At 45.8% G+C, this 21364-nt stretch overlaps 3 protein-coding genes across 7 annotated transcripts in view; all 3 read right to left on the bottom strand.

Moving 5' to 3' along the window:
- Positions 1-209: 209 nt before the first annotated feature.
- On the bottom strand, positions 210-2564 carry LOC108001456 (apolipoprotein D-like). Its single transcript, XM_017062455.3, has 5 exons — positions 2267-2564; positions 1654-1769; positions 1244-1374; positions 951-1130; positions 210-862 (listed from the first exon to the last, which is right to left on the bottom strand). Exons 2-5 carry the CDS (start codon positions 1765-1767, stop codon positions 718-720), a joined length of 570 nt encoding a protein of 189 aa, XP_016917944.1. The 5' UTR covers positions 1768-1769; positions 2267-2564; the 3' UTR covers positions 210-717.
- A 488-nt stretch (positions 2565-3052) lies between these two features.
- Positions 3053-4786, bottom strand: LOC108001455 (apolipoprotein D-like). The gene is made up of 4 exons (XM_017062454.3): positions 4451-4786; positions 4195-4325; positions 3893-4133; positions 3053-3730 (listed from the first exon to the last, which is right to left on the bottom strand). The coding sequence occupies exons 1-4, from the start codon at positions 4562-4564 to the stop codon at positions 3332-3334; spliced, it is 885 nt and encodes a 294-aa protein (XP_016917943.1). The 5' UTR covers positions 4565-4786; the 3' UTR covers positions 3053-3331.
- Positions 4787-6414: 1628 nt separating this feature from the next.
- The window catches only part of LOC108001454 (transcription factor Ken), a 21723-nt gene continuing 6773 nt past the window's right edge, over positions 6415-21364 (bottom strand). For 2 of the 5 annotated variants that reach the window (XM_062080538.1, XM_062080539.1), the window contains exons 2-5: positions 11591-11881; positions 11331-11503; positions 11022-11249; positions 6415-10961 (exon numbers count right to left, since the gene is read on the bottom strand). In XM_062080538.1, the coding sequence (XP_061936522.1) occupies positions 10085-10961; positions 11022-11249; positions 11331-11503; positions 11591-11881 (1569 nt within the window). In that variant the 3' untranslated portion in view covers positions 6415-10084. Of the gene's footprint in view, positions 10962-11021; positions 11250-11330; positions 11504-11590; positions 11882-13786; positions 15536-21364 lie in introns of those variants that run through there. The other 3 variants (XM_062080542.1, XM_062080541.1, XM_062080540.1) reach the window with 3 other exon arrangements.

Here is a 21364-nt window from a genome sequence, read left to right on the forward strand (position 1 = left end):
ATGATTATAATTTTTCAAGTACGAGTAAAAAATCGTCGTCGATAATTACCTATGGTGAATCACGAAGGATGATTTTTACGATGTCGGTATTTCAGAACATGCGAGACAGAATCCCGTAAGATGTCAGGTCTATCCTACATCTTGCTCGTGCTATTCCTTTTTTTTTTTAATACATTTTTTCGCGAGGCATAGTAAAATTTAATATACGGTTCAAAATTTTAAACATTTTTTAATTCTTCGATATAAAATTGCTTGTTATCACATATTTTTAATATATATTTTTTTTTTATCTTATCGTACATAACATCATTCTATTTAGCACATAAATAAATAAATATAACAACACGTTATCATAAGGTATAATAACATTTTAACTATATCTACATCCGGTGAATAATTATTATGCGATAAAAGCGTAAAATTTTAGTATTCGTAATTTTACAAAATCAAGCTAAATTATAAATTATATAATATAGGTCCAGTTTCGTTTAGGCTATTTGATCGCGTGAATATAAATTCTACGTATCGAAATTCGTCAAATTTCTTTATCGACGCTCGATAAAGTAAATTTATAGATACTTAAATTATTAGATTGAAAAAGAATAAATAAAGATCAATAAATAATCACTAATAAAATTGAGCACAAAACGTATTTTACAAAACGACTTACTCTTTCAAACAAACGTGATTTTCGATATATCGTACCCGTTCTTCTCTTCAATTTTCTAGAGGGCAATTTTTCTGATCTGTACGGATAAAATACGCCCTGCTTATGTTATTTTTATCCAATACTTGATAAGCTTTCTCCAACACGGATACCGGTGGCTTCGGTTCTCTCGCCAAAATCCAAACGTTCCTCATACTGAAACGGAATAGCAAACTTTCTCGTTTACTCGAAAAGGAAAAAAAAGAAAAAAGATATCAAGAACAAGTTCTCCCAAATTACTCACCTAAACACACCGAAGTTGGAACAACTCCACACGACAGCGTAGCTCGTATAGTCGGTGTCAAGAATCCAATAAGGGGCATCCACCGGAAGGGGCAAAGTTGGGAACGTAACGATCAATTTCGCCTCTTCGATCTTGACAACCGGTTTTCCAACCCCCTCTATACTCGACGAAACTCCGGTCCTTAAATATTTACATTATATTTATTTACATTTATTTACATTTAACATCAAATCAAAAGGATTACAAGATTGGAAGATTAATTCGGAACGGATTGAACAAAGAATGGTACTCACAGAGCCGATATCTGCTTGTTCAAAATATTAATCGCACTGTTCTCGCCCTCGCTGTAAATCGCAGTGACGCATTTCCCGCCGAATTCGAAGAAGGCGAAATATTTTTCGATCTCGTACCATTTGCCCACGTACTGTGAACAAATAACGAAGCGTATAAACGCGTATCCCAATGTTGGATGACCGGCTTTCTTTTTAGAAAGAAAAATTTTCCGCGTTCGAAATTGAATGTACATACTTTGCATATGTCTCGTTATGTCGTCGGATGTATATCAATATCTTATTGAGGACAGCTTTCTAAATGCAGGTTGCATTGCCTCATAAGTAAGTCAATAACACAGGTATGCGCGAGAAAATTTTATTCCAGTTTTCTATTTAATAATAGAGATAAACGTGATGCATCTTCCACGTACCTTTTTTATATCGAAATTGGGTATGGTTTCCACTACGGGGCACGAGCCTAAAAATGGTACTTGCGCCATCGCCGCGCTTGCTGCGATGATTAGGATCAAGTATATCCGCAACATTTCTGCAAACGGAAGTTGGACGAAGTTGAAGGAATATCGTGGGGCAGATTCGAGGGAAAAAGTATATAAAGGGATTGTGCAAACTTTTTTGTGAAAAGATTAACAGAAAAACGAATGAAGAATGTTTTAAAATTCGTAATACTTTGATCGAGTATTTAAAACGGGGGAGAAAATGTCAAATTTATCGACCTTAATGTGAAACGAAAAAAAAAAAAATATATATATATATATAAAATAAAATAAAGTAATACTTGTTAAATATAAATTTTTTCTCAAGAAAAAATCGTTTACATCCCAAAATATGACGAAACACATCGCCATTATTATTTATCATATTCGAAGGAAATTATAAACAAGATTCCATCGAGACCCGAATCGTGGCCATCCCTGTGAAATCTGAATCTTTCCATACTCTCTGCGATCCTCGACAAGGAGAGAGAAAAAAAAAAAAATAATGCATGAGAGTCACGAATTGAATTGATTTGAATGGGACACGTACCGAATCGTTGTACACACGTTGAAAACTCGAGGAGAAGCGATTCAAGGTTAGCCGCAACGCTTCTCACGCGTCCAACTGTCCGTCGGTGACTGGTGCTGCTCCTCTTCCTTCCACCTTCCTTGCTTGCGCGCGGCCACTGTTGTGAACGCTGGCTGGATGCGTTCGGAAGATTTCTGTTAGTGGGTCACTAACGGTATACGTTAGCGAGGTTCAAGAAACCCCAGACCTATACCTCTGAATTTAATACCTCTTCAAAATTAAGGTTCGATCCTCTTTCTCTCCTTCCTTCCTTCCTCCCCCCCCTTTTTAATCTAATCTAATCTCGATCTTCGCCGTTTCTCGACGCGAGTTAAGTTTTCGGGGGAAAAGTGACTTTCGACCGAACGTTCGATCCGTTCTGGCGCGGTTTACAGTTAACTTTTACGAGCGAATCGTTGCATTCGTATAATTGAGGAACACGACGTTCGTCGATTGTTGTGTAAGGATAACGGTAGATTATTATCGGTAATTACTTATCCCGATTGTATGTATACGCCGTATTTGTTTACTTTCGTTACGTACGCATTTTTCGTTCATTATGTCAATATATTCGAAGGAACGAAATTATATATATATGTATATACATGTTCTCGAGTGATATTTCTTTTTTTTAATTTTTGCAGTTAATAATACGTGGATTCGTGTATTCTCTTTTTTCTCTCTCTTTTCACCAATATTCCCGCATTTCTTCCCTCCGATTCGATCTCCATCTCGGAAATTTCGGGAGAAATAAAATAATAGACAGGATTTCGTGTCAGTTTTATGTAACAATTTATTCAACTTTTTTATTTCTTTTTTTTTTTTTTCTTTTTCTTTTCTCCCCCTTACATTTGTACATAAGTTAAAACAATAAGCGATATACCCTCCCTCCCATGAAAGCTTCGATAATGCCTCGACGAAACTCGACGGGCGAGACTGGTCTCGAAACGGCGAGACCGCTACAAGCCCTGCAATTTTCATTTCGACCCTTCCTCGCTGAAAATTTAATCGTTAACCGATTTAAAAGACGAGTTCAGAGGAAAGTTTTCAAAGTTTCTTCTTCTTCTTCTCCTCGTCCGCCCGTTCTACATTCCCCTCGACCCTCCCCTCCTCGCCTTTCGTCGTCGCCTCCTTCCCCTCCTCCCCCTTCACGGCGTCCGCCACTTCCATGATCCGTTCCGGGACAGTGTTGGCCGCCGGCTTCTTCTCGCTCGGATTTTCGGGCGGGTGGGCCGGCCGCTCCTCGTTGTTGCCATTTTTCTTCGAGTTGAGGATCGCTTGCGGCGCGTCCGGCGCCACCGCCGACCTCACATCCTCCGGCTTCTCCCCTCCCCCCTCCACCTGCGGCTCCTGGGTCGGTTTCGCGTCCAACAGGGCGCAGTCCTCCTGATTCGTCTTCACGAAGAACGTTTTCGAGATCTTGTACTTGTCCAGCACTGCATACGCCTGTATATACGTGTATATATATATATATACGCTCGATATTAAGAATTCAACAAACATGTCTCGTATAATGAATAGATAATGAAATAATAACGAATAATAATGATAACAAGAGTGAATGGATAAGAATGATTAAAGAGGTCGGAAGAATCGAGGAGGATTCACCTTTTGCAGCACCGTGCCCGGCGCCAGCCTCTCCCTCGTCATGACCCACGCGTTCTGGGTGTGGAACGGGCCGATACCCGAGCAACTCCACAGGACGGCGTACGATTCGTAGTCCGTCTCGAGGACCGAGTACTTGGTCTCGGGTGTCAGCGGTATCGTGTACTTGACGACCAACTTTCCCTCCTCCGCCTTCGAGGCGGCTTTCTTTATTTCACCCTCCAGCACCCTCTTGATCCCCGTGCTGGTTCGAAAGATCAGATTTCAATGTTCGATTGCTCGGATATAATAAGAGATGTACTCACAATCTGTTGGTTACTTCGTTGCTGACGCGGAACCTGCCGTCTGCGCCCAACGTGTAATTGGCCATCACGCATCTCGACACCACCTCCGTCAATTGGAAATACCTCTCAGCCTCGTACCAAACGCCCAAGAACTGAGGGGGAGGGGGAAAGAAAATGAAAGAAAAACTCTGTTCTGAACCGATCTCGACGAGAAATCGAGAAGAAAAAAAAAAGGGGGGGGAACGGTGATAAGAAACGATAAAGGATTAGCGTTTACCTTGGTCATGTCGAAGTTGGCCATAGGCACGTATTCGGGGCAGAAGCCCAGGCTGGGTATCTGCGCTCCTGCCAGAGCCAATGCGGAAAGGAACAGAACTATCTTGCCGAACATGGCTGCCGTTGTTGATCTGCCGTGTGCCCGTCCCGTTTCTCTTTATATACACGTGAACCGGGGAGCGCAAGATCGTTGACCGGCCACCACCTGTATCCCCCTCTGTTTTACCTACACGTGAATATCCTTACGGTACTCTCGCTCTCTCTCTGGCCACCAGACGACGGCCATTGGCCGTCAACGTTGCTAGACGGCTCGTTGTTGGTGGCAACAAGTTCACGAGGTGGACACCCGAAAGACCCCCGGCTGTACTAGACAATGACGAGGACGAGGACGACACGCGCAACCGACTCTCTGTTATGCAATTTCTTCTTTAAACGAACGGTACTTTTTCGAAGAAGAGATTCACCGATTCACCGGTGGAAGAGATCGGTGTCAGCCCGACAATTTGACGAGACGCCAAGATTTCTTTGGATGGTCGTTTTAGATTGTAACGTTATCGTTGAACGATTCTGTTGTTCCAAAAGTAATTTCGTTTTTTTTTCTCTCTCTTTTTTTTTTTTCTCTCCGTGACAATGAAACACCGAGTCGTTTCATCGCGAACAGTCGAATTCGAGAAATTCAATATTCTCGTAGCAATTTCGAGCGAGTTGTATTATTATTCGTCGGTATTGCACGATCCAATTGCAATTTATTCCGTCTGTCGTCAGGTCGACTGGTCTTCCAGAACGTGACGCATTATTTAACGTCGAAATTGTCGGAACGAAAAAGTAGAATAAAAGTAAAATAATGCGAATAATGCTCCTTTTGATCTTGCTCATCTTCGTTGTCACACGCGAAAAACGCAAACCTTAGACGAAATAGAACGAATTTTTCTTACGTATAAACGTGAAATGCGAATGCTCTCGAAATATATAACAACACGGTTTGGAACGAAGTTGGCCGGATGAACGTTCGACTAGCGACACTCGTGCGAGAAAACGAAATTACTTTCCGAGCGAACCCAATAATTTCTCTAGAATGAAGTTGGCTGGATAAACGTTCGACTAGCGACACTCGTGTGAAAGAGCGAAATTACTTTCCGAGCAGCCCGATAAAATTTCTTCGCGTCGCAATTTTGTTCGCTGGAACAAGCGAGTAATTTAGACCGAATAATTAATTAGACCGACGAAATGGATTTATGAAAAGAAAAAAAAAGGATGTCTCGATATTTTTCTAATATGATCAGAGAGATTACGAGAGTAACGCGGTTTGATAGGGCAGGGGTTTTATTCGCCGAAGCCGGTTTCACCAACCTCGACCTTTAGGCGAGCAGCCGAGTTTTCCTTAGGGGGAGGGGGAAGGGAAGAAAACAAGAACCACTTATCGCGTTGCAATTATGCAATCGAGCCGGTGTCAACGAGCGAGGCGCCTTTAGCATACGCCACCGTTTCTGAACCCGTGGCGGCCGTAACGGGTTTTTCAACGAGGTTTCTTTTTTGTATGAAATCCTTGGTCGTCGAACCGTTAGTTTCGACTAGATACACTTCTAACCGAGACACCGATAAGTGGTATCCAATGGAAGCCACGAGGAACCGCTACCGGACAATTTCGATAAATTTTATCCCGACGTTTTTACTTATTTCATTGCGCCGTCTTGGCGAGTAGGTCGTTGTTTAGGTCGATTGAACGCGGAAGTTACGAGTTTTCTTCTCGAAATTAAAACCGGAGGAAAAATTCTCTCGAGAATTTCGAAGGAGAGAAAAAAGATCAAGAAAAGGGTTATTACATATACGCATTTGTGTGGACTCTATTTTTAAAAATTTCGTGAATATATGGATGAATGATAGACACGATGAATGGATGATTCGCTTCGTGAAGGAGAAGGATGAGGAGGAGGAAAGGGATAGGGATATTGATATTGAGCCAACTTGTTTTCGCTCGCTTCTTTATCTTCTTTTCTCATCTCAATTAATTTATTTCTTGTAAATCTATGAACACTAAGAAAGCACGCGGAGAAACGTTTTTCTCCGCTCGGAAGATGCTTAAATTCTACTTGGGAACGCTCTGGCCAGATACCCGAAGAACGAACGATCGAGAAAATTCGAAAAAAATCGACGCGATACTTTTTATTATCTCGTTCCGACAAAGCTGCTAAAAAACTTTTCGTAAATTTCCATTTCGTCTCGAAAAATTAATTCTTAAACATTTTAACTTCGATCGATTATCTCGACCTCGTCTGAAAATTATCATCGAATAAATTTTAAAAAAATTTTCTCTTTTTTTTTTTTTTTTATATAAAATCGAAATTGGAAAAAAAAAGATCGAGGATGATTTATCTCCCACAATAATTAATTATTTCGTATTTTCTTAGGGCATCTGGCCGCGAGTGTACGCGTATGTATTTGTGTGTATGTGTGTACGTGTCCTCTGTATGTATTTGTGTATGTATGTATGTGTGTGTGTGTGTGTGTATACACAATAAACGTAACTAATTAACGGTAAAATAATCTATATACGTAAACCTAGTGCGCTTATGTATCGAGAAGAGGGGACAAGGGGGGTTGGACGAAGGGGTTTGAAGGGAGGAGAGAGGGTTGGAAAGAGAAACGACGAAAAGTTAGTTACTAGAAAAAATTAATTAGGCGGCTCGCAGAAAAAAAAAGATCGAATGTCTATTTAACTTCTTCTTTCCTCTCGCGTTCAAAAGATATATATACATATATATATATACACACATATATATATATATATACATATGTGTATATATTTTCTTATCTCTTCTCCTTTTTTGTTTGAAAGAGCCACGAGCCTGCGAGTTTCGCCGAAGCGCGTTTGCACGCTAAACAATAATTATCATTTATGTTTATTATCATTTAGTATCACATTGCGTTCACTGTTTTGTGCTGGCCATTTTTGCCTGGCTTAAATGAGAGCGCACACCACCCCTCTAACCTCTTCTTACGTTCCTTTTTCTTTTTCATTTTTTTTCTTTTCTTTTCTTTTCTTTTTTTTTTTTCTTTTCTTTTCTTTTTTTTTTCTTTTTCTCACTTCCATATACGCCGCGTATATGCCGCGTATACGCGCCAAAGGCGAAAATGGAACGAGCGATCTCGGGATACAATGTTTTTGCGAGCACTGTGGAACATTGTGAATTGGAATGAGATGATTTTATTCGTTATTCACGGAAGATCCTTAAAAAGGAAGCGGACACGCTTCAAAGAAATTTCCTTCTTCGATAGGTGATTTTTATCGCAAAATCAATATTTTTCACGAGATGATGGAATGTTTCGCGCGGGAAAATTTCGATTTTCCAATTTTCAGGATAATTTGTTTGTCCGAGACCGCTCGTCCCATCTCGTCCCCGAGATTTTCGTATGGCCAAGGAGCTAAAGAGAGGTCGAGGCCCTTCTTCAAGGCACCTTAGGTAGTAAATACCTATCTACAAAAAAAAAAAAAAAAACTCATGACGTCCTGCGCCAACAAAAAAAAAAAAGAAATTAGAGAAACAAAAGCCTACTACTTAAAAAAAAAAAAAAAACAATCTATCTAAGAGAATCCTAACGAAACTTGGATTATTAATTCGAGTGATAATTAAAAACATTTCTTCTCTACGTGAAAATTAATTAATTAACGCTTTTTTTCGTTTTCAATTCCTAAGCGAGCTCGTGTATTTCGTCATCATCTTACGCGTAATCTTAAGCCTATGAACACATGAAATCACTGCCCAATCGACCAATTTTTGGACCCATTTTGACAAGGCACTCGAGTCGCTGAGATACCAAACAAACGTTTCGCGTGGATGGATAAAGAACGCAAGATGGGATAAGGATAAAAAGGGAGGAAGGGTTGTTGTTCACGATCGATTGGAAGACGAGGATTGTTGAATCACGTGGAAGAACATTGGGCAACGTTTCTTCAACGTCTCTCTCTCTCTCTCTCTCTCTCGCTCTCGCTCTCTCTCTCTCTCTCTCTCTCGCTCTCGCTCTCGCTCTCTCTCTCTGGACAACAATTTGAAAAAAAATAATAATAACAACAACAACAACAACAACAACAACAATTATTGTCGTTTCTTCCATCTTAAAATCGCCCGATAAATGTTCCTCCTCTTCGCGGGACGAAAGGAGAACAGCCCGATCGTATCCTTTTTTATCCGCGTTGTTTATGATTAGACAATTTTTTTCTTTTTTTTCTTTTTCCCCCTCTTTTTTTTCTTTTTTTTTCTCTCTTTTTTTTTTACTCTTTTCCCCTTCCGAATATACCGGCTTTCACAGCTCTCCAGCAAAGCAAAAATTTGTTCGAGGCGATTGACAGGGCAGGATACCTAAAATCTACCTAAGACAGAAATCGGTGGAAAAATCAGTTGGTCCCTTTTTTCAAAGTGTAAAATAAATTAAATCCGTCCGCATTGTTTCCTACTACCTACTACATAAAACGGTAAAACGTTATTATTATTTACACATTTGTGAGATTGTTTTGCGCGCGATCTGAGGTAAACGAGAGGTTCTTCTTCTTCTTCTTCTCCTCCTCTTTCTTCTTTTTTTGCTGCGGCTCTGTTGTGTCACGTGACGCGAGCGGGAAGCGTTTCTTTTTCTAACAAAGCTCTCCCTCTCTATTCCTTCGCTCGAATAAGTAAAGACGCGACGAGAGAAGGACGCGTGTCGAATTCACTTAGCGTGAATATACACACTCTCAAGCATGCACGTATACTTTGCTCGACCGATCGATAAATTATTACGGCGCTCTTTTATCCGCGATAAACGGTCGTAATTGACGCTCGACTCTCGCCTCTCTTCGTTTCATATATATTTATATATATAAATATATATATAAATATATATATATATATGCGTGTATCTCTTTATGTATCCTTCTCCATCTTCTCCTTATATTTTTCTACACTACTTTATTCTCGTTTTTTTCCCTTTTCTCGACTCTCTTAACGTTTCCTTAACGCGAGGAGACCGTTGAACGTTAGTCCGACACACACACACACTTCCGATACACGAATCCGTCGATCGCCGGAAATATGTTATTTGGTCAGAGTTACTGGTCATCGCTTATAATAATAACAACAACAACAACGATAATAACAATAATAACAATAATAATAATAATAATAATAAACAAGCGTTCATTGGCGAGTTCGTTGCGTAGTTTTCGAATACAACTTGGAAATAGTTCGCGAAAACGACGCAACGCTTTTTCCTTTTTTAATTGCGAAAGGCTGTTCCGCCGCTTCTTGCCGTTATTTCTCTCTCGAAGAAAGGGAAGAGATATTCGGACGACAGAAAGAAAAGAAATCGCGAAAAGTTGAAATTTTTCGAAAATTTTACGAGATATAATAATAATAACGAATACTCTGGAGATGTTAAAAAATATGGCGAAGGAGGGGACTATTATTATTATTATCATCATCATCATCGTTATCAACGTTATTATCATCATCATTATCTCGTATCTCGTCGATCACGGAAAAGTTGGATTCACCCGAAAGGCACTGCTTCTCCCTGAAATCCGCCGCTCCTCTCCCGACTTTTCCTTCTCCCGGATCGATTCTCGAGATATTCGGGATGGTGAAGGCGGGGGTGGTCGACGCGGCTAGTCGTGCAGATTCTTGCTGAGGAGCAAGTTGTTGTGGGGCCCGGACAGGTGCCTGATGAGCTCTTGAAGGCTGTCGAAGCTGAGGGAGCAGAAGCAACAGGTGAAGGTGTTGTCCGGGGCCGCTATCACCCCCCTGTGCACCGAGCAGAGGTGCTTGAGCAGGTGGGCCTTCTGCTTGAACATGGCGACGCAGAGCCTGCACGCGAACGGCTTCTCACCGGTGTGCACTCTGAGGTGGGTCTTCAAGTTCCACGACATGCCGAACTGCTTGCCGCAGTAGCTGCACCTGTACTCGCGCACCGGGGTGGACTTGGGCGGGTCGTCCGTGGGCGGGGGTGGCGGGGCCCTGGTCGAGGGCAGGGCCCAGGAGCCCCAGGGCGGCTCGAGGCCCGCGGCGGCCGCCGGGTCGGCGCTTGGCGGCCTGTGCGATCCACCGGGCGGCGTCACCGACCTGTCCTGCTGCCGGAAACCAAACAAACGAACCAAAACCCCCCCGTTTATCTCTGTCCCTCTCTCTCTCTCCCTCTGTTTGCCTGCCTCTGGGAGGCGGGCTACAGCTACAGCTGCCTTGGTGACACGTACCAGGTAGGGGGGTGTGGAGACGCTGAGGGGACGGGGCGCTTGCAGCCTCCTCGGGGTCTCGAATCCGGGGTTGAACGGGACGAAGGCCGGGTTCTGTGCGGGCGCGTTGTGGAAGCCTGGCCTCCGCTTCCTGTGGGGCGTCACGATGTACGCCTCCGCGGGCGGGATCGGTATCTCCTCGGGCTTCCGCTTGCCCGGCTCCAGGCCCAGCGCGAGCCGGGCGGCCAGCTGCCTCCTCCTCTCCTCCGCCTCCTCCAGCGACTCCCGCCTCTCCAGCAGTTGTTTCTCCGGCCTGGACGAGGACGAGCGGCGGTAACGAGCGGTCGGGGGGAAAGATTTCGCCCTTTCTTACCTGGCCACGACGTCGTGCGAGCTCTCGCTGGTGGTCGAGGTGCCCGAGTTCAAGCTCAGATTCACGGGGTCCGAGCTGTCCCTCCGCCTCGGCGTCTCTATGCTGCTCTCCCTGTTCCCCTCGGTCAGCAGCGCCTCCTCCACGCCTTCCACGTCCACCTCCGCCTCCTCCTCGCAACCCTCCGTCTTTATGAGCACCGAGCAGCAGTCCGCGGGGTTGTTGGACTGCCTGTGGAATTCGAGTTTGGAAATATCATTCTGTGAAGCGTTTGGGGCGAACAGAGTGGTAGAATTTTTCAACGTTACCGACCTGCCGTCGTACTGCGACTCGTAGCTGGAGCTCTCCTGGCCCTCGGAGGGTTGGGGGGTCGGTATCCTCTCGGGGTCGGAGTTGGCGGAGGTCTGCGGTTGATTGGGCTCGAACAGCTCCGACTTTATCTGAAGAAGCTCGAACAATTCCCTGAGCGGCGTGAGCTCCGTCGACTGTGGGACACGAGTTCTTTTTATTTTTATATCCCCGAGGACGGGCTTACCCGAAAGAAGAAAAACGGGAGAGGAGGGGAGGCTTACCGGGATGAGGGCTTCTCCGTTGTAGAGGAATTCGAGGAGGTGGGTGAGCTGGGTTTTTCGCACCCCTGACAAGTGGACCACGTGGTCCAGGGCGGGGTTGCGAAGGAGACTAGCCAAAAGGGGACTAGCTGCGGCCAAAACAACGCGATGGGCCTTCACCACCGACCCATCGTCGCATGCCAACGTCACGTCCACGTGACGGTCCCCGGTGTACCAGGCTCCGACCTCCGCGGCCAAGGTCGCCGGATGCTTCCCATAGTGGAGTGTGAGGAGACCGTCAGTATACATCGTCTGGAACAACGAGTCGATTCTTATTACTATTATTATTATTATTATTTGTTTTGGTCGAGCCTCGAGTAGGGCGTAGCGTTAGTAGAAAAGAAACGGAAACGTTCGAAATTCTTTTCGCGAAAAAAGAACGAGCGAGATATGAGCGCTTTGCTCGCGTCCTTAACCCAATAAAATTAACGCTCGTCGCGCGCGCGAGCGAGAGAGAGAGAGAGAGAGAGCGGTCGACTTCGTTACACCAATTTCATCCTTGCTCGCCCCGCCTATTCGCGTCGTGGAAACGGCGGAAGGCGGCGACGCGTCACGAGATTACGTTTCTCACGTTTCTCCGACGTTTCTCCTCGCTTCTCCTCGCCTCTTTCTTGCTTTTTTCTTTTCAAACGGAGAATAATCTGAACGATTGTCCGGGCTCGTTCCAATTATTCCCGATTCCGATCTGTTGTTTCGCTCGGGTGAAAAGGGGGGAAAAAAGTGTGAAATGCGTAATCCACGAATAATCCGCGTTGTTAATTGATCCACGTTTCTATATCTTTTTTATGATTAAGGGAGTTTTATAAAGGGAGTTTTCGGCGAGGCGATATCGTTGCATCGATATGAACGTATAAGATGGAATCGATCGATCGATCGATCGATCGTCGAGAGACTCTGGAAGGAGGGAGTTGAAGGGGGGAGGCGAGTGAATCGAACGGAACGACGTTAGAAAATAATGTAACGGTTGAAAAATGAGTAGTATCGTAAATTACATTTCACTGTAATGGCGATGACGTAATGACGAACGTGAATGGATGACGATTCGCGCCACAGTTTCTTTTAATTTTTCTTTCTCTTTTTACTCCTCTTCCCCCTCTCGATCAGGTCACAAGTGGATTTGACAACAACTTCTCGATGATCTCGTCGAGTTTCCCAAGGAAAGCCGCGGGAGAGAAAGTTCGATCTCGCGTTTTATGCGTTATTCTCTCGGCCGGGCAAAAGTGTAATTAATATCACGAAATCAATGCCGTAAACGTGGACGGTTGTTCCGCAATGTCAAACGCGGCCAAGCTTTAGTCGTTAACTTAACTCGATGTCGAATAAATTTCGAATTCGATCGAGATCGAGAGAGAATTAAATTTTTCTTAAATTATATCGAATTGCTTCTATTTTAGAAAATTTTAGAAAATGGGAGAGTCTAAGATAATAGATCGATAATGAAAGATAATTTCGTTGGTTAAACGTTCACGTGGCAGTGGAATGATATAGAAGTTCGTCAGCGGGTATTCATCAACGTGAGTTTGCCTTGGATGAGTGATCCGATCGGATTGGAAAGGGAAGACCTTGGGTAAGAGTCGCGAGGAGGGCGTGAATCCCGGCGTCTTTTCTTACGCGGATCCGCGTATACATTGCTTTCTTTCTTTCTTTCTTTCTTTCTTTCTTTCGTTAATCCGTTATTCAAGGCCAGCTATCCGATGATATTCGATGCTATTCGATACCATTTCCAACAATCGCCGTTTGTTTTCACTCGAAACGAAATAAAACTCGGCGTATCTACCTTAGAGATATCGATCTTTGATGTAAAAACTTGAATGCCGATACGCGTATATCGCAGCCCGTATCGGAGCTCTCCTACCCAAAGATCGAACGAGATATAAGATATAACTGCGAAGAAGCGAATCGAGAGACGGATCTCTCTCGGGGAAAGGGAGAGGGAGGGGGGAAAAAGCGGTCCTTGGGCGAGAAACGTGGTAGCATTAGTGGTAGTGGTAGGCATACGCATACGGTGGTCTCTCGGTTTACGAAGAAAATCGCTGAATAAGGAAATGATCGCTGGTGCGTCTGCGCCGTTTGTTGCTGGCGTTAGCAAGCACGGCTCGTGAAGTTCAGGGTCAATCGCTGGCCGACCGGCTGCGTTACGTCCACGCTTACGCTTACGTTCGTCTTTCTTTTTCTATTTAGGCCTTGAAGACTCGCCGGGCGGGGTCTCGTGCCACTCGTGGTAAGTGGGGGCAAGGCCCCGTGCCACTGCATGCAGAAACTCTGGCCCACTTGTTCCTCGGGGTGGAGGGGGTGGTGAACGATCCAAACCCGCCGATTTTGCTTCGCAGGAACGCGCGCGCGTACCCTTTGTAGGTGCTGCCCTCTCCTCGATCGCTCGTTCAACGACGCGTCGGTAACCGCTGCCGGGTTCGAGTTCTACCTTGCTGTGCGTCGATAAATCGGAGCGCGTCCTCGACGGCAAGCTTTGGCGGTGGATCTCTCCTCGATCGAGTAATCGGACCGTTCCTTTCCTGCTTTCCTGCCCCCCTGCTGTGTTCCCTCTTCCCGTGAGAAAGAAGCGTCGAAGGAAAGACGCGTTCTTGTTCGCTTCGAAGTCGTCTCTCCCGTTTCTGTATCGCGTGTCATCTTCACGTATCATCGAACGAGTTTACGAAGCTTTTTGCCAAGTTGACGGCGAAGTTGATGATAAGAGAACTAGCTTTTTATCTATAGTATCGGTATTTGCACGTTTCTTTTTTCTTTTTTTTTTCTCTCTCTCTTTTCTCCCTCCTTCTCTCTCTCTCTACTCTACTCTTATTCACGGTTTTCACACGTCGTATTACACCTCGTCGTAGCGACCTCGCCTGCGAATTAATCCTCGCGTCGTAAAAGTGACCGTGTCATTTATTAACCCTTTCAGCAATGAATAATAGTAGTATGGATATGAACGTTTCCTACTGTGACGTGGTGCGATTTGCTACAATCATCGCAATCGTTCATCGCGATATTTAAGCTATTACTTTCTACACCGTGAAAATTATATAAAATAGACGCGAAGCGTTATTCCTACTTCAAATACCTAGTACCTGGTATATTTCGTAACGCGTACACATTTCCATACCTACAACTTCTAACAATGACATTTGCTGGACGCGAATGTATATGTGGCGATATTGCTCAAACGCTTATTTGACGGATGAAAGTAACGCGAGACGCGATACGAAATACGCGATTCGATATATTCGTAAAAAGATCGATCGATCGATCGATTTCTTTTTCTTCCTCTTTCTCTTTTTCTTTTATTTTTTTTACTCCAATTTTTCATCGATCGACGACGGAAGGGAATGTGGAATAATCGTCGATTATCGAACGAGCGTACATTGGGAGGCTCGCTACGAGAACCAATAACCGCGTGTCGGTCGTCTCGTGTGCAAACGAGATCGTGTAAGACGTAAAGGCTGGTTATGCTTTCGTTGTTTCGAGCAGGAAAAAGGAGAAAGATGCACGATGCACAGTGGGAATTGGTGCAACGGTGAGGTTGGGCCGAGGTTGAGCAGCGAGCAGCGAGTGAGCGGAGATAAGAAACAAGAGGAGAAAGTTGGCGGAATTCGTAAATTTCGTTGCGCGAACTCTCGTCGCGCTCGCTTATCGCCCCGGCATACTAATACGAGCTCGCGCTCGCGCGCGCACTTTCGGCACGACGCGACACGGAGAGTTGCACGCACACCGTCGAAGCGCGTTCGCACTCACACAGCCGAGGCGCAACGATGCGCAGTGCCATGTACACGCGAGCATTATAATCTTCTATCCGGATGGCGGACGTTACGATCTACCATTGAATCGAACAATGGCGAAACTGGGTTACGCAAATGTCGAGGCTGGAAATTAAAGCGCGAGACAACGGGGCCCGAGAGGGGGAGGATAGTAGGCATCAGCATCGGTGCCTGTGAAAAAGATTTACCCCTCCTCTCTCTCTCTCTCTCTCTTCTCTCTCTGGTCCCTCGTATGAAAAACCCAACGGTGAAGCAAACGGTGATCATCGAGATGTACGAATAAATATTTTTGATTCTCGGTTGCATTTTTTTTTTTTTTGGTAAAAGATCGATCGATTATTTATCGTTTTTAAAATGAAGAAACTACTCTTTCTCGATATCGTTACAAGGTAAATGTATCTTTTGAGAGAAATCGATCGAAAGAAACGATAATTATTACGAAGAGATAGCGTTCTCTCGACGCTGCTCTCGGGCTACGATTCGATATCACCGCTCAATAACGTATCGCTAATCGCGTTCGAGGCGAATAATGTGAATCAATCTTAACGCGAGACAATATAAATATAAAGACGAACGAGCGTTACTTTCCGGCCATGATTACACTTTTAAGGATCGATTTCTCGTTGACAAACGCGTATACACGCACGTTTTAGATACTTTCTACCGACAATTAAATAACGAAGAAAGCGGTAGGATCCGAGTTACGCGAAAGCGAAACGTAACCGGACTATCGAACGCGATCATTGCAGGTAAGGTAAGGCGAGGTGAGCGTAAGGTAAGGTGAGGTTGAGGTAACTTGTCCAATTTTTTCCCCCGTTTCTTTTCTCTCTTTCTCTCCTTCTTTTCTTCCCTTCCCTTTCCTTTTCTTTTCGCCGTTACGGTTACGAGTGAAAAAAGCTGCATTCGCATGAATTCATCGTCGTCGGATATAATATCGTAATGGCTAGCGTTATAATATTCTCGCGACGGAGAAACGGATCGCGGAGGATTAAGGCGAGGCGGGTTGAAACCGCGCGCGGATTGAGCAACGCGCGGAGAACTCGTTACGAGGCCTGTAATGGGGTCCAGCCGTTTCCGCTCCATTTTTTGTGGGCCCAATTACGTTTCGCCCGGCCTCAATAGGCCGTGTTTCGCGGTCTCATCGGGGGCCGTACGTGCACGAGTACACGCTTCGAAAAGCACTCGTTCGGAACACCGTTCAAGGGGTTTGCGGGGAGGCCGCGTCACCGCAAAATATCATCAACGAGAGAGAGAAGAAATTCCATCGTCGTTCCCTTCGCGAACCGATACAACGCCCGTTTAATGTCTCGTCCATTTTTCTCCTCCCGTTCCAAAACAAGTCGATCTCCGTCTTTTTATCGGAAAAATTAATCCATTTTCTCTCCTTTTTTTTTTTTTATTCATCGAGGAACTCGGATCTCGATCCTAGCCGGTATTGTTTGCACGACGGAGAGAAAGAAAGAGTAATTCTAACCGAGGTGGCAGGGTTATGACACCCCGTGACTCACACCTTTCCCCGATTTCGAATCACTATTTTTCCAACTGGTCTCTCACGCTCTCCCTCTCTTGCGCGTCGCTCCGTCGACTGTGACGTACTCTCTCTCTCTCTCTCTTTCTCCTCCTCCTCCTCCTCCTCATTTCTCTCCGTCCCTCTCGGATGACTCGCTCGCTTTTCAACCGCAGTCTTACGAAAATCCCTCTCTCCCCCCACCTCCCGCCTTTCGATATTACGAAAAAAAGAGCGATATAAAAAATGGAACGCGAGAAATGGAGGAAGGATTACGATATTTATTTTTCCTTTCTTTTCCAGCAGAATTATAGACGAATAGAATATATAATAGATCCACGATTATCGTTGTTTGTTTTCACCGTGAATTTTGCGCGAGAAATAGATAAAATTTTTTTCTTTCGAGCTCGTTAGAGAGGAGGGGGAGGGGGAAGAAGGAGGAGGACACGGGCACGAGTTCGAGTTTCTCCGGATCGGTGGAGTTTCGTGTTGCGCCAGTTGCGATACACTCGGTGTCGATGTGTATGTTTATTTGTGTCCATCGTCCCGACCGTTTGTGCCCATTTGCAAGAGGAGGAGGAGGCGAAGTTATTATCGAGAAGGGCGAGCGAGATGGATTGTAATAGGTGTGTATATGGAAGAGGCGCGTGTCAAAAAATAACAAGGATCGGACGACTCGTTTAAGAGAAGGACTCGTGTGTATATATATATATGTATCTCCCTCTTTATCTCTCCCTCTTTCTCACTCCGCGGCGGTTACGTAGGGGAACGACGACGACAGAATTCCCTCGGCCGATCGGCGGTCGTCGAGTCACCGGATACATTTCGTTCAAGGCCAGAAAGTAAAAAGCCTTTTCAGCTGCACTTACGTACCAACCTAGCCGACTCTAACTGGTACGTGGCCGCACACGCTCTTGCCCAGGTATACACGTACGCGGTTGTACGTGACACACGTTCCGCCGCGCGTCCTTGTGTGTGTGCGCGCGTACGTGTGTTGCACGCGGGAACTCGTCTCTCTTTCTCCCTCCCTCCTCTCCCTCCCTCTCCCCCCGCTCTCTCTCCTCGTCTCTCTTTCTGCCTCTCGTTCCTCGAAGCGAGTCCGCGAAGCGGCTAGTTACATGATCCATTCATTATATAAGAACAATCGCCTTCTCTAATAGACGCTCCATCATTGTAGATCTGAAGGGCATGTTTGTTACGCGCGCACGCGCCTTGCTCGCACTTCTTCCTTCCCTCTTCGTCCAGGGGCGCGAGCTGTCCTCTCTCTCTCTCTGTCTCTCGGCCGGTCGCAACTCGTTGCTCGAGAAAATTCACGAAATTGGGGAACGGGATGATGGGACGACGGGAGGGAAATTCGTTGTCTCGTTCGTCTCGTCTTTTACGGGGAAGGGAATGAAGCGAGGAACGAAGGAATAAATATTGTGCGATCTGAGAAGATCTCTTCTTCTTCTTCTTCTTCGTTTCTCAAAATCCTCGTTCGACACTTTCGATTATTTTTCTCGAGCCGCAGCTTATTAAGCCTTTTAAGGAATTCGCGGCGATAAACATGATGTCAGATGTAATATTGAGCGTCGCTCACTTTTTAACAGTTGCATAACCAGAAGGACGGCCGAGCGGTGGAGCGCGTTGGAGCCGGCCAGGATCACGTGGAAACGCGGAAACGCGTCGTTTCGAAGGTGTCGGCGGCTCGAGGAGTCGAGATTCCCGAGGAAAAACAGAGAGAGGGAGAGAGAGAGAGAGAGAAAAGGAGGAGGAGGAGGAAGGAAAAAAGAAGAGAGAGAGAGAGAGAGAAAAGAAGTCTCAAAGCATAGACTTTGGCAACGTTGCTCTTTCGATTCTCGACGCTCGTCCTTTCTCCCCTTACATCGACGAGAGTGGCGCACACGCGTGCAACGCGTTACCTCGCGTTGCGTTGTACTATAAGTGCACGGCTCCTCTGTAAACAGGCTCCGTGTGTACCGGCCTTTAAGCCGCGACACACACAACGCGGGGACGCGTTGCGTCCCTCTTATGTAACAAACGATCTCTTCTCTCGTGCCGCGTATCCTCCTCGTACGTTTCGAGACGACAACGTCACAAATCGCGTTACCCCTCTCTTCCTGGAAAATCCTCGATCCTTTTCTTTCCCTCTCTTTCTTTCTTCCTCTTTTTTCCTTTCATCATTTTCCATCCCATCGATCGACGTGTGCAATTATTGGAGGAAGAGGCGACGTTGCCACAAGGTAAGGCAAAAGGAGGAAGCGAGCAACCGACGTCGAATAAATAAACGCGAGTGGAGAGGAAAAAAGAAGAAAAATAAAAACGGAGCGAGATTTCGATCCGTTCAATGTCAAAGACTCTGGCATCGTCGTCGTCGTCGTCGTCGTCGTCGTCGCCGTCGGGCTGCTGCTGCTGCACCTTTTACTGCGCATCGGGAGATGCAGCGGCGGCGGCGGCGGCGGAGGAGCCTCTCTTCGCCTCTTGGACGAAGGAGAGTTAGTCATCGGCCGCCCGATCGCGCATATATATATATATAATATGTGTGTATATATATATGCATATGATATACATACATATATATATATACACACACAGTCGCCGCGATTCAGGACTATTAAACGGATGACCTTTCACTACCTAGAAGATCTACATACACCTACACGTAGTAGCGGCAGCATGCGAGATACCCGGCGTGCATTCGCGTTACGCAATCGCGATCGTTCTTCCCTTCCCTCTTCCCCTCTTCCCCCTAATCCTCTCCGCGCGCGCTCCCCTCCCCCTCTCTTTCTCGTCTCTCACTATGGTTAGACACGCACGCACGCCGCCACCACCAACGTTTCGACGGATCCGAAGGGCAAGCGTTGTTGTTGTGTCGCTTTTTGCCTGCGTTTCCTCGCGATTCGGACGGGCGAATAGGCGCACGCCTATTTGTTTTCGAACGCGCGCCCGTTGGTCGCGGCAACCGTGTTTTATTATCGTCCAGCCAAGCGATTAAAGTGGAAAGATTCGCTTTCCCCGACAGATTTTGGATTATTATCATCGTTACGACGTATTATAAATTTATTAGAGCGGTTTGTTGGGATGGGTTGGACGATTTTTTTTCCTTTTTCTCCTTTTTACGCTACGATGTTGCAACGATCGTCGCTTTTGCAGCCGATATTTTAATAAAGCCAAGATCGCTGCTTTTGGCTCGGCCTTGCTCGCGCCGCGCCGTATTATAAATGAGTCAGGCGGAAACGTCCATGCGATGACCAACGTTTCGCGAGAAGTAGTACCACCTTCCCTCTCTTTCTCTCTCTCTCTCTCTCTCTACGCAACTTCATACATCTGCGCTTTCTCGAAATAAAACTCGCTCGACTCGATCCACCCCCCCTTTTCTTCCTATTATATTTCTCCGTAAATATAAAGTGTACTATTTTGGGCGGGCACAGCAGCTATATCGGATGTAATAACATCGACCGCGGGAAAAGAAAGAAAGAAAGAAAGAGAGAGAAACGAAAAGCGTCGATCGTTTGTTTTATTCACGGTTGGTCATTCGTGACGGGACCACCGTGGCCACGCCAGTTAACGATGACTTCCGACACGTTACGTCCAACTTTTCAAAATGTTATGCAATGTCCCGCCATTGCGGCTGATCGTCGCGCCCCCTCGCCCGCGCCGTACCTTTCGGATCCTGCCCAGTTGGAGGCGCCACTGTTCCATTTATTCGCGCAGCGCTCGTGAAAAAAAAGCCTATATCTGTGCTGCATGTGTAACACAGCACCGAAAAATATTTACGCCTGCGAGAAGAGAAGCGATCTCTCTCTCTCTCTCTCTCTCCCCTTATCGAAATTCCGTTTTACATCCTTTCGCTATCTGCATCGAACTTTGATACCGCTATTCATATCGAATTGCGCGTTACGCTTATCCGCTTATACCGTTTAGCCCAGTTTCGTCGACGCTCCCCGGCGTCGTATTAACCTTTTCGCGCTCGAAACTCAAAGCCAAGATCTTGAGAAGGAGGAGGCGAGCCAATTCTCTCTCTCTCTCTCTCCCCAACCGGGAGTTTTTAATCCGAGCAAAAAAATAAAAGAAACATTCCCTCGCGTGGATTCATTTCAGATTCGAGGAAGGGGGAGAAATATGAAGGAAGGAGGGAAATTATGGGAAAAGTTGTTGTCAAAGCGCTCTTCGTGTTCGAAGAAGTGGTGTTTTAAACCCGGGGAAAATCGGGCGGAGAAAAGAGGCGGCGCGAAAGAAATCGAGAGCCGATTCTCCTTTCCCTGGAAATCGTGGCATAGTGTCGAGGTATCCGGTGGAACGACAACACGATCCAAGCGTCGACTAGAGCGGCATGCGCCGTGCTACGCGATACTTTTATGCGCGGCTCCTGCTGCACACTGGACACTTACGTAATCGCAATGATCTCACGCCGTGGGTGGGGACCGTTGTCGCTGTAACGTTCGCTCGCTCGCTCGCGCGCGCGCGCGCGTACACCGTGTCCGAAAAGTGCGC

Source organism: Apis cerana, linkage group LG10 (genome assembly GCF_029169275.1).
Source record: "Apis cerana isolate GH-2021 linkage group LG10, AcerK_1.0, whole genome shotgun sequence".
NCBI lineage: Eukaryota > Metazoa > Arthropoda > Insecta > Hymenoptera > Apidae > Apis > Apis cerana.